This window comes from Oxyura jamaicensis, chromosome 1 (assembly GCF_011077185.1).
Source record: "Oxyura jamaicensis isolate SHBP4307 breed ruddy duck chromosome 1, BPBGC_Ojam_1.0, whole genome shotgun sequence".
NCBI classification, from domain to species: Eukaryota; Metazoa; Chordata; class Aves; order Anseriformes; family Anatidae; genus Oxyura; species Oxyura jamaicensis.
The window spans coordinates 23,737,426-23,754,677 of NC_048893.1; the positions used below are offsets into that span (position 1 = coordinate 23,737,426).

The 17,252-nt window shown below is 36.8% G+C and overlaps 1 protein-coding gene across 1 annotated transcript in view; it reads right to left on the bottom strand.

Moving 5' to 3' along the window:
* Positions 1-17,252, bottom strand: part of PTPRZ1 (protein tyrosine phosphatase receptor type Z1) — a 141,373-nt gene that overhangs the window by 26,543 nt on the left and 97,578 nt on the right. The window contains exons 8-10 of the mRNA XM_035347559.1: positions 15,104-15,147; positions 8,537-12,092; positions 4,707-4,851 (exon numbers count right to left, since the gene is read on the bottom strand). Of these exons, the coding sequence (XP_035203450.1) occupies positions 4,707-4,851; positions 8,537-12,092; positions 15,104-15,147 (3,745 nt within the window). The remainder of the gene's footprint in view (positions 1-4,706; positions 4,852-8,536; positions 12,093-15,103; positions 15,148-17,252) is intronic.

The window sequence follows — 17,252 nt, forward strand, 5'->3', positions numbered from 1 at the left end:
TAATTTAGACACTACACTTTTTCGAACACACACTTTATATCTGAGATAGTGCTAAAACATTGAATTAATTAGAGTGTCTGTATCTGTACAGGAAGCCATGAAGCAGCAGCTCTTTGGTTTAACAGGAGAGATGCTAGATCTGAGTGAATGTTTCAGTGCGAACTGCTTGGGAGAAGACTACACCTCAGACTGCAGAGGACTTAATTTGTCTGGCACGTGGGCTTTTGGACCTTGGCTGAGGGTATGTGCTGCCTATTTCACCCCTGGACAGGGAGGGTATGTAGGGTGCTCACTGCTTGTTTAGGCTGAGGAAGGAGCTGAACTTCCAGAGAAAGTGGCATCTGGGACTGGATGCGTTTACACACACCCACTGTCTTAGGGGCATGGTTACTTTCTCTGAGAATGTCAGGGCCTTTTTTTCTCACATGGCATCTGGCAATGGGTATTCTCAAATACTTATTAGAATTTATTTTTAAATGGTTCTAATTGTTTGAAGATCTGGTGGATCCAAAGGATATTTAAATGGCTTCTCAGTGAATCCAATGATTCCAATGATCCCATTTTTAAATGAGTCCAATTCATTTTAAAGGCTTGTCAGCTGAAATTTTATTTTTCAGATTATAGTCACTCTTTTATTTATGATTTGAGGATACATAGTTGGGCATCCATTCTCTTTCATGGATGGATGAATTCAACCTTTGTAAGTTTAAACCTATTTTTAATGTGTTTCCACTTACATGAGTTTAACTATCCCTACAGAGGATACTGCTGTCCCTATAGAGGATACTACTATCCCTACTCTTTTTCCATAAGCTGAACACGGGATTCAAGGCATCAGTTCAAATCATAGATAAGAAAATGAACATTCTTTGGTAGCTGTGTTTCAGAGATACAGAATAGAAGAGGAAAGTTAAAATGTAAATGATTGCTCAGGAAGATGCCAGTCATTCGGCTGGTAATTTCTGAAGCACTGCTGTCATGCAGCTTCTAGGAGGTTTCATGACAGCCAGCTGATATTCAGTATCTCTAAAGATAAAAATGTAGCTGGAACTGCATTAGCAGTTCACTGTTCCCATTATTAGAGCTAGTCTCTTACTGAGATTCATATGTGTTTGTTGAAAAAGAATATTGAATAGCAAAATTCCCACTGACAACTATTAACATTTTACTGTTTTCTAAGCTCTTCTTATGTTAACCATTATAAAAACTGATTTTCACAAATAGACTGACATTTTTTCCTATGAATCATTTAATCAGGTTCATTTTCATTGATCAATACTATGAACTGTTCCAAAAGAGTACTTATACACATAAATTTTCACTATATGTCAGCATAGAGAAACTTTCAGTTTGAGTCACCTTAATAGATAAGGTTAATTCAACAAAATGGAAATGATAAAGATATCTGGAAATGAGGAAAACAGAATGTGGAGATTCAAATATCCCTGCCACATAGTGTGCAAGGACTCAATCAAGTAGATAGGTTCCAAGAGGGATAGATAGACTTTAAGTTTGGGTGGAAAATTATCTCCAGAGTTATTAAAAAAAGTGACCTGGAAGAGAAGGCCATTAAATAGGCCAAAGATTCTCCTTATTTATTCCACTGTAATCTTAATCATTATGGAGAAATGAAAGGAAAATTACATAGCTTGGAAATTGCATGAATTATAAAAGGTTTGATGCAGAATACTATAGTAATTCAAAACTGTGCATTTTCCTACTGGCAGTTCTTTAGACAATGCTATCATTAAAGTTATCCTTGTCAGATAAATGAGTATTTTACCACAGAAAGATTGAAATTCTGCCTAATGAGATAGTGAAGAGATTGGGGAATTTCCTCAAGTGCTGATTAACAATTTCATGTAAAAAAAACAAAAACAACAAATAAAACAAAACCCAAACAACAGATGGTACAGAATTATTTTACTGATACAAGTCATTTGAGTGAAGAACAAAATACTTTTACTTTTTTTTTTTAAAAAACCTTGAAAAGCTGGAATTTGAGGCTCTTGGTAGGCTCTATTTGCTTTTTATGTTTTCATAAAGGTTATACCTTTTGCAAATATGAAGCTGATGGTGACACTATTCAATCAAATATCCTGCCAGGTTACAAAACTTTTTTTTTTTTTTTTTTTTTTTTTTTTTCAGAGCACTGTTGCCAGAAGAATATAGAATATCTTTTTGCAAACCTAAACTTTTAAAATGAATTTTATTGGCCCATATAAAAGAGAAATAAGTAAAAAATACACTATAGGAAGACACAATGACAACTTACATAAATTTCAAAATCAGCTAAGCCTAACCATAAAAATGCTTATAGCTACATAGCAATAAAGTTGATGTTATGATTATGATTTTTCACAGACTTTAAAAAGAGATTAGGGTCTTGGCACCTTTGAAAGAGGGCCACAAAATCCTACCCACAATACATACTGTTTGTGTTTCATTCCTCTAAAACATGGAACATGTTACTAGTGTTATCATAAAGCCCAAGAAAAATTTCTCAAGGATTAACAAAAAAAGAGCTCCACATTTTATTTTGTAGTACACAAGAAATACAGGAAAGATTAAATTCAGCTTCAAGAAGATATTACTGTTAACGAGATTTTTGCTTTATTTTGAAAGACCTATGTTACAGAATTGTTCATTCCCAGAGAAAGAATACGAAATGAACACAATGTTATTTGACAAAAACAAGCCTGTAACACATGTAGGATTACTAAAACTGCACTATACAATCTGGGTCTTAAAATGGATGGTGTTCCCTGGCAAATTGAACAGATTTGAAATAATATTTAGGCTCAAAGTTGAAACCATTTGGAAGATGAGTGTAAATGTTCATGTTGCGTAACATGAAAGATAGGAAAAGGTTCTCAATATGAAAGTTGTTAGCTGGAAATCCTGTCATGGAGAATATAATTATCCAACTAGACATAAACCAAGAAATTAGTTGTACAATTCTTCCTGTAATTAACTGTTTATTTGAAAAGAAGAATATTTTTTTCTGACATTCACTGTTCAAAAGTATCTTTAAGGCTCGCTGACTTGTTAGCATGCTTTCCTGGAATGAAGGAAGCTCCAACTCAATTTGTTAAGCCTAGTCTGTTGAGGGTGGGATGTATTCTGTCCACATGTGGGGCATGGCCTGCTGGGCATATAGAAAACCAAAGTCAGAAGATGAGAAGCAAAGTCAGTGAGCACACCCATGACACCATAGCCTAAAGGTTACAGTAGTCAGGAGCTGACAGAGAGCAGTCCAGGGTGTAGTTCCTGGTTCTTCACCACTTTTAAATTAAGCAGGATTGGGTAGGGGAAAGAAAAAGAAGAAACAAGCTCTGGAATCTTCTGTGAGATGTTTGATCTCCTCTCCCCCCTTTTTTGTAGAGCTCCTGGAAGATCAAGGTCCTGTTCCTTGCTGCTAGATTATGTGTTAGTACTACACAAGCAGTGAAGGGATCAGGTCCCTTCACAAAACAGCAATCACAAAACAGCAGGAGTCTCCAAGACAGGAAGTTTTTGCAACTTTTATTTATCCCTTCTGGTCCATGACATTTCCTTCTTGGCAACCCACACTCTCAGGAAAGGGTTAGGGTTGTACAGGGATTTTGAAAGCCTGTGAAAGCTTAAACAGCCCTCCCTGTCCCTATGAAGAATCTCTGGCTTTATCTGCAGCCAACAAATAAGAGTCAAATGCTTGAGCATTGCTACATACTGTCACATTGCTAACAAGATACCAGGTATGCTTGTAGCTTAGGCCAACTTGCATTATTGCACACAATGCTTGACACAGTTTGGAGTCAGACAATCTCTGGTAGGTGATCTGAATGTATCCACCTTATTTTTCCCCCGGTGAAAGAAGAGACTTTGGCTGTACAGAAATGACCTGTGCCATGACAATTGGCCACAGGACTGGAGAAAAAATCTGGTCCATCTTGTTTCACAGGATAGACACAGTCTTTTGCCCTCGGTAGTTACCTTTTCTGGATTTCTTGTATATCTATCACTTCTCCTTAGCCCAACCATTTTTTTTTTCTTATTTTCAATTTATCAAGTCACAAAAAAAAAGTCCATAAGGGAACATGAGCAAATGTGCACATAGGAAACATCCTGAATCACTGAACATGATAAAAGTTACCCAGGAAGTGATTTTAAAATATTTACAAGCTATCACATTTCTATCTTACATACAATGCCAGCTACAGCCTGCTCCTACATTCCTTTATCAATTGCTTATTCATATGGTTCTGCTGAGGACCATAGATTGCTGTCTTAAATTGATAACTACCTTTTTTAACAGTTATGCATTTGGGAACATAGGAAACAAACCCACACCATGCTCTTTATTTTTCTTCTTCCTCCTGTTCTCAGTGCTCTGTTAACTCACTTGGTTTCTAGGCATTAATAACCAAAATAATTGTTAACTAAAATCTCTCAATACGAAAATAAAGTATTTGCAATGGTTTAACAATCTGCAACTAGAAAGAATTGTAATTGAGCCTTTTGGAAAGAAATCACCTTGTTACTTTATGTCACTGCAGCTCTATTCATTGCTCACTTTGGGAGTAATACAAAGACACTGAGAGACAAGATCCAGTCTCCCTCCAGTAAAGCAGCTCAGTAATGTCAATCACAGTTTTCAAATCAGAGCTCTTTAGAACTGGAAAAAAGTAAATCAACAAAACAGCAGCAACAACAAAAAAACTTACCTCCAGTATATGAGAATACCCACAAGAATCACTAGACAGATAAATGTCAGGGCTGATACGACCACAAGTGGTATAACTGTCTTCTTCTCTGATTCCAGACTCTCAGCTAGACCAATACGAGACTCATGGCTACTATTACTTGCCTCTGCAGTCAGAGAAAATTGAAACAGTTCATGTTTAAATTCTGAAAAATGCACAGCATGACTGAACGTGTCTTATAATGAGCCTACTTAATATCACTTACCTTTTTTCTTTTTTTTTTTTTTTTTTTTTTTAGTATGCACCGCAGATAATGTATACATTTGCAAACCAGCTTACAGAAAATAAGCAGACAGAGGGCAAAGCAAAGTGTTCAAGCTTTTGTGACTCAGCCTTCCAGCAGTGGAGACTTCTCTTTGTAAAAATAGCAGATTGTTGTTAAAATATAGGAGAAGAAAGTTTTTTATTTTCATTCGTTTATTAGCTGAAAGTCAAATGAGTTAAGAGATCCGAATATATAAAGAACAGTCCTTGACTAATAATTAAATGTGATTTTTTTTTTTTTTTTTTTTTACAATAGAAAATCTCTACATGATTGCTCTATTGCACTTAAGACTTCTGTATTTTAATACGATGTCCATTTAGTAATCGGCCTTATAGACACATTAAAAAAATCCTGCTTCCTTTGAATTCAATTGCAGTATTCCTTCCCTCAACTGTACTGGAACACGAATTAAATTTCCTACCTCCATCTTTACAGGGAATCCAATTATTGTTTAGATATTGTCTAGATTTCACGTATCTGTCAGCCTTGTAAAGTTGGATGACCAAAATATTTGAACAAGGAATCTGCATTTAGATTAAAAATATGCATTTTATAAGCTAATTTAAATAAGAGAACATAAAGGTGGATGAGACCAATCCCATAGTCTTTACTATGGTCATCCCTCTAAAAGTAAGCACTTAATTTAGGCAGAAAATGACTGATTCTTTTAAATCTGTGCAGCTTACTGTGATCTGTGATGATTATGTGAGTTAAAACACAGAAATAATGGCTTTCATACTTTTCAAATTTAAACTAATTTTCTAGATTTTCTAAGACTATTTCATGTTTTCTGCTTTTTGTGAACAGTCCTAATTCAGTGAATGTTCTGTATGGGAGCAGAACATGGCTGTGTAGAAATAACTGCCCTCCACTGGGATTTCAAGACCAATTCTACATGAATAAAAAGCTTTCAGACAAAGGGGAGGAAAGAATGCGGTTAGATCTGAAAAAAATACTGACAAAAAAGCCTATGTCCTAAATAGAATGTCAAAAAACAGCTTCATACAGTCCAAATTCCCAGGCAGCTCTTGGCTTGTATTTTCTTGAGTTTTGTAGCTTTCTATATAAAGATGTCTAGGCTTCAATCTTGCAGGTATCTCCTTGGTTTTAGTTCAAAGTGCTCAAGCATTTAAATTACTCACTACTTTTTAAATCCTCAATGTGTAAAGTGATTGCAGGCAAAAGTTGCTTCTGAAAGTTTGTCCTCCAGTTTCTGGTGAGTAGACTATAATCAGTATTTCGTATTGATTTCAGTGGAAACTAAATATGCATGAGACATCAGAATACAACCCCTTTGAAGCATTCACACTTGCTTATCCCACTCTGGAGTAATTCATAGGGTAAGACCCAGGCTCATCTGTGTGAGGACAGGGTTCCTTCAAACTGCATGACCAAATTCTGTCCACCTATGTGGAATTCCTATTTTCCTATGTGGAGTGAAGAGCAGTGGTTTCCTGCAACAAGGACCTTCTTGACCATTTGGCCATCACTCCAATGATGGTGGCTGAAAAGGCAGTCTCGTCTGTAGCAGATTTCTTGCTCCCTACTAATTGACATGCTTGGATTATACACATTATTCTTCAAATTAATTTCTCTTATGTTTTTTCAATTGATGTTGAAAAGTTTAGAAAGCCACAGTGGTCTCATGGTCCTAGTTCTGAAGAACTGTGAATATAAATCAACTACAAAGAGTGGGAAAAATTTAAATGACAGTTTTTCTGTAATAGTCAAAACAAGAAGATAATTAATTAATTTTTGATGAATTCACCGTAATGTGTACAAAACTTCTCAGGTATATTTGATTTACTAGAGACCATGTTAGACATTCCCACATTTATTTTTCAGGTTTTAAAAGACTACACTTGCATAATTTATTAGAAAAAAAGTGTACATGAAAAAATACTGTATAGTATCTTTCAATAATATCTAGAAAACAAAATTTAAGTCTGTTGTACTACTATTCTATTCTTGTAGAGTCTTTTTTTGAATTACTATTAGTAATAGTTCAAGCTCATTGTTAATTAACAATGACACCCATTACGTAAACTATAAATCTTCTATGGTAACATTCATTTGTATTTGCAATGGAACTTTTGAAATATTAATGTTCTTTTGCTGATATAAAAAAAATAATTGAGCCATGTGATAACTACTTACCTACTGAATGACACCTTCCACTTATTGATTCAGTTTTATGATGCCTATCTTGTTAGGACTATTAATAATTGCAGCATGTTTTTAATGTTATTTCAATTTTATTTTATTTTTTTTTTTACTTTCTGTTTTTCACATTAGATTAGCCCCAACTATACAGAGTGTCAATTTTCCACCTTTTTCTATTAGCATTCTGTTGTTCGTGAGTAATATCATCTTATGTGATTTTGCTGTGTTTTGTAGGACTGGGCCTAAAATTTCATATGCTTTGCAGAGCCCATTCCTTAGTGGGTTTAGCTGGATGATACTGCCCTCTACAGATGCTGCAAATGCTTAAGTTCAATTTATTTTCTAGAATAAAAAATAAAAGTTTTTTTTTTCCTTCTCTCTCCTCCCCATCCCCCCCAATTCATAGACATTTTTTCTGACATTTCTGACATTTTCTGACATTTCTGACATTTCTCTTGCATTTTCAGCACTCTAACAAGAGGCAATACAAATTATGTGTCTGAATAGTTCAAATTTTCAACAACACATTTTTAAGAATAGAGGAAATGCTTTATATTCATGCGGTTCTTATCTATGTGAGATGTAGTTTTGCCTTCTGATCTTACCAGACACAGTTCACAAAAACTCTCACTGACTTCAGTTAGGACTAATTACGAAAATAGCACTAAGTGTATATATATATATATATATATATAAAGTACAGAAGAACCTGGCTCTATTGTTTTGAAATTGCACAAAACTGACACAAAAAGTCTGTATCTTACTGAAATTTAAAGTTGGCATAAACAGAATGAAAATGAATGTTTTTAAGAGATCAGATGAATTAGAATCATACTGAAACATCTTCTTCCTTGCTCAATACACCTTAGAAAACACAAAATAAAACACAGGGAGAAAATGTGTTGTCATAATTAAAAAACAGAATCTCAGAGGTATGTTTCTTCTGGGAAAGGTGTTGTTTCCTCTTTTTTTTTTTTTTTTTTTTTTTTTTTATGGGCACCACTTGTCTTTGTATAAGAAACTTACATCCTTCTTCTACCTTAAAAAATAAAATTGAACCATTAACATTGATACAAATTCTGTTTTTAAACTGCACCACCCGACTGTTGCTGATGGTACACGTCTATTCAAAAGCAGAACATGACTCCTACTTCTGAAGAGTATTTCAGGTGCAGTTTTAAATATCCAGAAGTAACACTCACTAGCTAGCCAGCTCAGCACGCACCCCCTGTTCCCCAGTGCTTCCTTAATCATACCCATTGGCCCTGTTCTCCTTTTATTATATGTAGATCTCATTCTCTACAGCACAAAAGTATCCCCTTGCAGCTTTCCATGATATGCATTAGACTTATCCATAACTAACCTGCCTCAGAGATGTTGAATACTGATGAGTGATCACTAGTTACAGATGAGGCTGATGACTGTGATGATCCAGGAGTTAATTGTGAGTTACCTGCTTCAACTGCCCCTTCAGTTTCTCTCTCGTTAAGGTCAGGAAAACTGAAATCTGTTGACGTTTCATTATCATTAAGGCTATCTGAGGAACCTTGGCCAGAACCACTTTCTTCATCACTTGTAAAAACAGCCCAAGACTTAGACTCTGATGTGTTTTGCAATGGGACACTAGCAGTTTGAATATGGTTCTCCAAAACTGTAGGGTTGTTGTGCTTCTTGGATATCACACTTGCTGGCAAAGCTGGTACAGATGTATAATTATGTCTGTCCATGGCATGGTTTATATGACTGTCTGATGCAGCAGTTGAAATTTTCTCTTCTTCTTCAGGTTTCTCAGAATGTGAGCTTATAATTAGGTTACTCTGGTCCTTGTTATTGTTTACCTCTCCATTTTGTTCCTCTACTACCATATCCTGAGCTTCTCTATGGGAAGTGCATGATATACAGTTACTTATGGGGAAGCCATCATCATATTCATCGTAGTCATCCTCAACTACAGAAGGCCACAGATCGGTACTGGACATGATACTGGGAGACAACCCAGAGGATTCTCTAGAAGGAACCAGTAACTTATTCAAAGTTACAGGGTTCTCACTTTTGGGAGGAACAGCCATAACAGAAATATGTACATTTGGTAAAGGAAGGGTGTGATGAACAGACATGTCAGAATCAGAAACCACTCCAGGCATTTGAACAGGATCAAAACCAAGTGAAGGACTTGAAGAGACGCTGGCAGCCTCACTTTGTTGAAAAATACTTGAAGAGACTTGGCTGTCTGGAGGAGTAGCTACATTTGGTAATGTATCAGCAGTTAGGAAGGGAGTTTTTACTGCTTGGGGGGGAAAGGCATTTTCTAAACTGGTCAGCTGGAACGAAACATCGCTACTGTACAATGAAGGCATAACCTGCTGAACATCTTCACTGTTAAACAAGCTGGGTGGAGCATATTCCTCACTTGCATGAGATAAACTTTGAAGTGACTCTGTGGGCTTACTAAAAGTGTTTGACAACATATCAGCAACGGCAGGTGCAGACGTAGAAGGCAGCATAGTTTCATTTGTAGCAGAACCTGGTACCATTTGATGCAATATTTGGTCAAATGTAGAACTATCTTTATAAACCCTGGAGCTTTCAGCCAATATCGGATCTTTAGGCACAACTGCAGTTGTGTTAAACAGAGTGCCATCGCCAGAAGTTTGGAAGGAGGATTGCAGTAAAGCTTCACTATTTAATGCAGCTGAGGCCTCATAAAAGTACGGCTGAGTTGAGGATAACATTTTGCTATAAGCAGGGGCAGAGGCAGCTTGTTCTGAGATTGCACTAAGCACAGGTTTAAGCAAAGTGTCATCAGAGGCTGAAGATGGAACATGCAAAGGCTGAACGGAAAGGTGATTTTCTGTAAGTTTACTAATATCGTGATCAAATACCTTAGTAGTGGGAATAGCAAAAGAGACTGGAAGGATTCCCTTTGTGCTAGAAACAGGAAGTGGACTTTCTTGCAGAGACGTATTCTGCTTAATTATATCATTATTAAAAACAGCTGTAGAAGGTTCAGGTATCACTTTACTTTCAGCATTGGAAGCCATTTCACTTAAAGAAGAAGAAATTTGCAGTTCTTTCTCATCTCCATACACAACATCACCTTTTTGAAGCATCTTATTAACATCACTAAACCCAGATGATTCATATGTAATTTCATCTACAGAATCAGAGGAAGAAACGTTAAGTACGGTCAAAGTGTCTGTATCAGGCAAAAGGGACTCACTACCAGAGTATGCTTCAGACCAATCCAGATCACTAGACAGAGAGCGCGTAGGCTGCAGCAAAGTATCAGCTTGTGATATTACAGAGGAAGGTTTATGCACCAGTACATTGTTATAGCTGCTAAATAAAGGATCCTGACGGAATACGTCAACAGAATCATGCACAAATTCTGCAGAGTCATAAGAAACAGTAAAGCTTTGGAGGGAGCCCACATTACTAGACAAAGCATAAGGAAGTTCAGACATTGTAGATAGTACATGCACATTTAAATCACTGCTGGATGGTTCGACTTCAGAAAATATGTGAGTTCTATTATGACCAAATATCAGTGTCTCTGAAGCAGCATGAGTAGTCTGATGTGACACCACATCAGAATATTGAGCAAGGCTTGGCTGCATTAATGTATCACCCTCTGCCAATGTCAAAGAAGCATGCAGGGACACCTTATCACTTGCAACAGCTTGAGTAGCACTTTGTGGAAACATTCGAGAAACTGTGTACAGACGGTGAAACATTTTACTACTGGAGGAAGCAGAGGAAAATGTAAGCAAAGGTACATCATCATAGGAAGACAGGGTGGGTTCAAATGACACATCAACACTGGGAAATACAGGTGTAGCATGCAAGGTCACATCACTATCTGATGTAGCAGGGGTAGTGTCGAGCATCTGAGAGTCAAACAATAAAGGGGTGACTAGAGGAAACACTTCACTACTGTAGGAAGGTTGAAGAGGTATCTCACCATTATAGACTGGCTGAGTTGTCTGAGAGAGTACCTCACTGGCAGCAGAAGCAGAACCATATTCTCCAGAGCTTGAAGAGACAGAGTGAGGTGATAATTCAGCAGAGGAGAAAGCAAAGGTAGGATAATGTGGCAATTCTAAATCCACATCTGAAGTGTCTTGTGAAACCACTGGGCTGCTTGAATAGGGCACTGTAGCTGGCTTTAATCCCTCTACATAAGCCTCAGTGTAACTGGTCTGAGACAATTGCCTGCTATCTGATGTACCAACAGACTGAGTTGTTAGATCTGTAGCATTACGAAACCACAAATTTCCATCAGCAGAAGATGTATGCTTTGGAGGCTCATCAGAGCTTGAGGGTGCTACACCTTCTGAAATGTATTTAATGGAGCCTTGAGAAAGAACATCCTGCATATCTGGGCTTCCTGAAGGAAGGATGTCTTCTTGGGAGGTCTCTTCTGTAACCGGCTGTGCTGAAGAAGTGGTAAGAACTGAACTCCAAAAGTCATCAGATTCCTGATCATGTTTAAAAGGAGGCAATAAGAAATCTTCATCACTATGGCCAGTAGTTGTTATTCTGGTTGGTTCAGTGCCTGAAGAAAGGTATATGTATTCTTCTTCTATGCCTTTGGTGGAGTCAATGAGTTGAGGAGGAACTCCAGTAATTGTTCGGGATTCCAAAAAAGGATCTTCCTCGTCTTCAGAAATTTCACTAACAGGTGGAGAAGTAGGATAATAAACTGCTTTGAAAACATCATCCTTACCATTCAATTCTTCTTCTCTCGTTAAGTATCTATTTCTTTTAACATCATTAGGTTTAGTTCCCATGTTTTCTTGACTGTAGCTGGATGTAGTCACCTGGAAATCTTTCCTCCTTATTTGGTTTATTGCACTGTCAGTGCTAGGAATCACTGCAATTTCTTCATTCACCTCTGTTTCCTTTTCATCAACTTCATCCTTTGAAAAAATATCATAGCCGAAGACAATTAAGTGTTTATAGACACTGTACACAAATGAAAGCCAAAACTACAATAAAATATTTCTCTGACTCCATAAAAACAAGAGGTGCAAAACAACTGACAACCTTTCAGAAGATTGTTGGTCTTAAAGCAAAATATATAGTGGTAAGATTAGGTATTTTCTTCACTTGAAAATATTATTGATTTAAAAGACAAATAAAAAAAAAAATCCTGTGCACAACAACTTCTGACATGTTGTGTTACTTTTACTCTGAGAGATAAAAACCACTTCATTATTTATATATTACTCAGAAAGTTCTACACTTTTCTAATAAAATGCAATTGTATATGCAGCACACATCAATGAAAAAGGATTTTGCAATCAGAATATGTTGGAGATTTGCATTAATATTCTATTTATTGATTAAACTGTCCTAATAACAGAATATATTTATGGCCTGTCTTTAAATCAGATGGATCATCATAGTTTCCTAGACCATAATATTTCAGGATGCAAAAGTTTATTGGGTAAAAGTTTCACAAGTCTTATGAGTGACACTATCTAGTCCTTGTTATGATCCTTTGTTTGCTGAACACAAATAATGGTATCTTGTAAAAAGTCTGCATCAGGGTTTTGACTTTTAAGACCAGATCCAATAAATAAATAAATCTAATCAGGATCTAGGTGGTCCTTGAGGACCAAAGTTCAAATCCTGTCCTTGTCCCCAACTTTCCCCGACCCATATCCAAAATTGTAGAGTACATTCATCTAAATTGCTCAGGAGGGAATTTTGTTTTGACCAAGCACAGAGGTGCTTTGTGCTGTGCCCAGCACTGCAAAATCTGCAGCACAGCTCTGTACAAGGAGCACAACTCTTTCCATTGACTTGATAGGCACACTAATAGAACACAACCTCTCGCAGAACAGAATCATAGAACCAGAGAATGGCTTGGGTTGGAAGGGACCTGAAAGATCATCTAGTTCCACCCCCCCTGCCAAGGGCAGGGATACCACCCACCAGATCAGGCTGCCCAAAGCCCCATCCAACCTGGCCTTGAGCACCTCCAGGAATGGGGCACCAACAACTTCTCTGGGCAACCTGTTCCAGTGTCTTAGCGCCCCCATAGTAAAGAATTTCCTCCTAATATCTAATTCAAATCTCCTCTCTTTCAGTTTAAAAGCATGCCCACTTGTCCTATCACTATCTGCCCATGTAAGAAGTTGCTCTCCAAATGCAATTTAAACTGTTTTTCTTTTGAAGATACAGCTTGATGATGTGGTGGTAATTCCCAACTGTTTTTATTCAAGACCATAATGTTGAGAGAGAACACTTAAAATTAGGAGACCGGGATGCAGTTCTCAGTCTGAGAAACCCTATGTTTCCATTATAGTTTAGCCTGAGTTCATGTCCCATTCCTGCACTGAAGTGAGCAAAGCACTGCAGGGAGATGAATGCAAAGTCAAGGGTTTGGGAAGTAAGGTGCCTCAAATGAAGCATGACTGATCAAACTGTTAACTGGGGCACACAACTGATGGGACAGTTAACTTTTATTCATTCTTACCAGAGAGAGGTCTTTAACCACTAGACAAGAGCTGCGCTTCATGCAGCAGTCCCTTTTTTTTTTTGTTTTAAGATTATCTACTGCACTCAAGCCATACAGGGGACCTCAGACATGAGGATTGGGACCTCAGGTTTGGATTTCATTCCAATGTCTATATAACTAAAATGTAGGGACAGCAGCACCTACACTGTGTCCTCAAACAGTCAGGACTGGACAGCCCCTTTTTTCTGAAAATATACTTCTGAAGGGCAATGCCCACAGTTTTAAATTATCTTAGTTCAGGTAAAGTTGACTAAATTGACACACACTGTCACTTAGCTACTCTTCTGACAGTTATAATGTGATAGTCTAGATATGTAGCTACATAGATTTGGAGAAATCTGTATATTATTGGTTTGTCAGCTTCCACAAATACAAGCGAGGGTAAATATAGTTAGAAAGGTAAGTACAAACAATCACTCCAATTAACTAACAAGGACTTGCCACACAGTGAGAATACTGTGGTCATAAATTGAAACAATAAAATAAAATTCCTAAGGGATTACTTGATACCAATGTAGATCTTACTGAAGGAACTGTCCATGTTGTGAAATCTGTATTAATCTGTTTTAATTTAATTGTGATATTTTCATCTCTCTCCTTGCTAGGAGGAAAGAAACCTAGTTACTAAATATATAAATCATAGAATCATAGAATTAATTAGATTGGAAAAGACCTCTAGGGTCATCAGATCCAACCATTAACCTAGCACTGCCAAGTCTACCACTAAACCATGTCCTTAAGCACTACCTTATAAAGTCTGAAGAGGGACCATAAAAACATCTAAAATTACGTGAAATAGTTATACTGTAAACTTTAATCTCTAATTTGAGTTCAAGAAGTAAGGGTAACTGACTCTTCAAAATTTTTGAAATTTCATGATTTGGAATGATAGCTGTTAAATTCAACGAATAGCGTGCACACACAAATCTTATTCTTGAGCACAAGTGCCTTCCTTCTTACTTTAGTTTACCACATTACAAGATTTTCCTGTTATAATTAAGACCAAGTCAGATTTCTCTTTAAACAACTCTAAAAAGCTTAATACTGAATTACAACTTTGATTCTTCTAAATGAACAATTTTGTCATAGACTTCGCTCAGAGGTAAGAGTAACCTGATGTCTCATTTTCAAAAATATTTAGCCATATCCTGCAATTTCCCTTACTTCTCCACATATCTCCAGCTCCAGAGAACTGTTTAGATAGTGAAGTATCGCTGAAGTTATCTATGGAAAAATACAGCTGAAAGAGTTGTTATATGCATACATATGTATGTATATATAAATGCAGAAAATACATTCAGTTGGTATCATAGGTCTGTAAATTTTCACAGAACATATGATTCATTTTGTTGAAATGTGTGTTTTACTTTGAAATACTCTTTCACAAGGAAATGAATGCTATACCTCATATTCTTCAGTTTCATTCAGTTCAGGAATGAGGTCAGCCTCTATAAAAGAAAAATATAAACCATATCACCCAACACTTTAAATTCACAGAATTATTAACTTAATCAGGACCCAGTTGATTAGTTAATGAATTTATTGAGATTCAGTCTAACATGTTTTATAGGATTGTGTCTGGAGAAGTGCCCAAACACCTGGGACCTAGCTTCCTAGCTCTAAGGGTAGCAGAACTCATCCAGGCCGGAGGCTTTCAGCTACAACAGTCCTCACTGGCCCTAATTTGATACTGCATTATATGTTGAATATGCACTGAGGAAACACATTTAAGTTTATGAGAATATTGTTCACGAGAAACCATAGTTGAATGCTGAAATACAGTAAAGAGAAAAATAAGTCTGGGAATCAACCATTTCTCTACATTTACTCTGAAAGTTCCAAATATATTCTTGTAAAATGATCTGTTCTATAATTTTCATACAGAAAATTCTTCATTTGTGCACTCATGCTTGGAGTTATGTACTATTGCAAGCCATGACATCATATTCACCATGCAGCACACTGGCCTCCACCTCTGTCAGGGCAGACTAAACAGACCTACCCATTATTACAGTCAAGGCTCCAGTGCTTAAGGTCTTCAAACTTGTCTCCACTACAATGTAAGAAACAGAGCCCAGTTGTACCACATCCCATGAAAGATGAGGATAATAAGCAGGTATTGGGCACTGTTCAAAGAGATACTCCAAAGCTTTTGGGGTCAAGCCTGAATCCATGGGAAAATCCTTCCTTCTAAAGTACAGAGGTAGTCTCTCACCTTCTTTCTCACTGTCTTTTTGACCAAAATCAGTATTATGCTTGTGATAGTGGTCAGAAAGAGAGGCTTCAAAGTAGGTAGAAGAAACTTTCAAATCAAACTAGCATGGCCTTGAGCGATGAAATCTCACAACCTTTCCATAGTGTGAACTCATTTTACTGCTCCCTTTATCCTCAGAAAACCCAGTTCCCTTTCTTAGTCTTTCTAAGGCTTTCTCGTAAGCAATGTTGTAGTGCCCTGTCTATTCATCAGTGCTAACATGGATGCTGAATTTGATTTGCACTGAGTGAAAATGCCAGTCTCTCAGCCTGGGAAGTGATTCTAACAACAACATCCCACAGAATTGTGTGTCTGCATCTCCTCTGTGATTCCCAAATAGAGTTGTCTTAGTACTCTAGTATAAAGATACCATAGTTATACTTCTTATCTCTGCAAAGTCAGACAGACATTATTTGCATTGTCTGCAGTGTGTCCATATCTACATTTCCAAATAAATTGAGACACATATTATATACAACATAAAATTAGATAAAGTTTATTACACAAACAAGCTCTTTTTTATTAGTAGATTCTAGAGCTTAAAAACACGTTGACTGAACCTGCACAAAAGTTTCATAAATTGTTCTTTCATAACTAAGTTTTTATAAATTACCAAGTGCTTGGTAATTGGTGAGGAATTAACCTTTTATCAATGATATAGAGAAAAATTATCTTACCTCTGACTCCTGGAAGCCTAGGAGGCTCTGGGGCAGGGTGGGGAGGGGAGCGGAGGGGAGGAAGGGATGGAGGAGGAGATAAAGATATTCCCTGGCTTCTCAATGATATAAATCAAACATCATAAGACATTAATTTGAAAAGTCTTTCTACAATAGACCCACACCATATATTATGAACTCAAGAGACTTCTCTGAAAAATAAAGTACAGAGAAATACTACCTATTCATTCTGTGGTCACTAGTCTTGAGCTGATCTCTAATCAGACAATCAGAAAAATAAAACATATTAATTGTGCTAGATTATACAAAATGATGCGTGTCCTCTAATTCCAGGAGCAGGACACTATAGTTTCTTGCTGTTGCTTCTATGGAGAGACATTAACATAAACATATATATTATATATAGATATAGATGTATATTATATATGTATTAACAACACTCAGTTGTCTACCATTTTACCAAGGCATTTTAATTTTACTTGGTCACAAAAATGCCAAAAGCCTTAGAGACACAAACTTAAAGAAGCTCTGTTAACCCTGTTGCTGAATTTTTGTTTTGGCAGCATATGCTAACATCCTCCAACTAATCAGAAATATGCTAACATCCTCCAACTAATCAGAA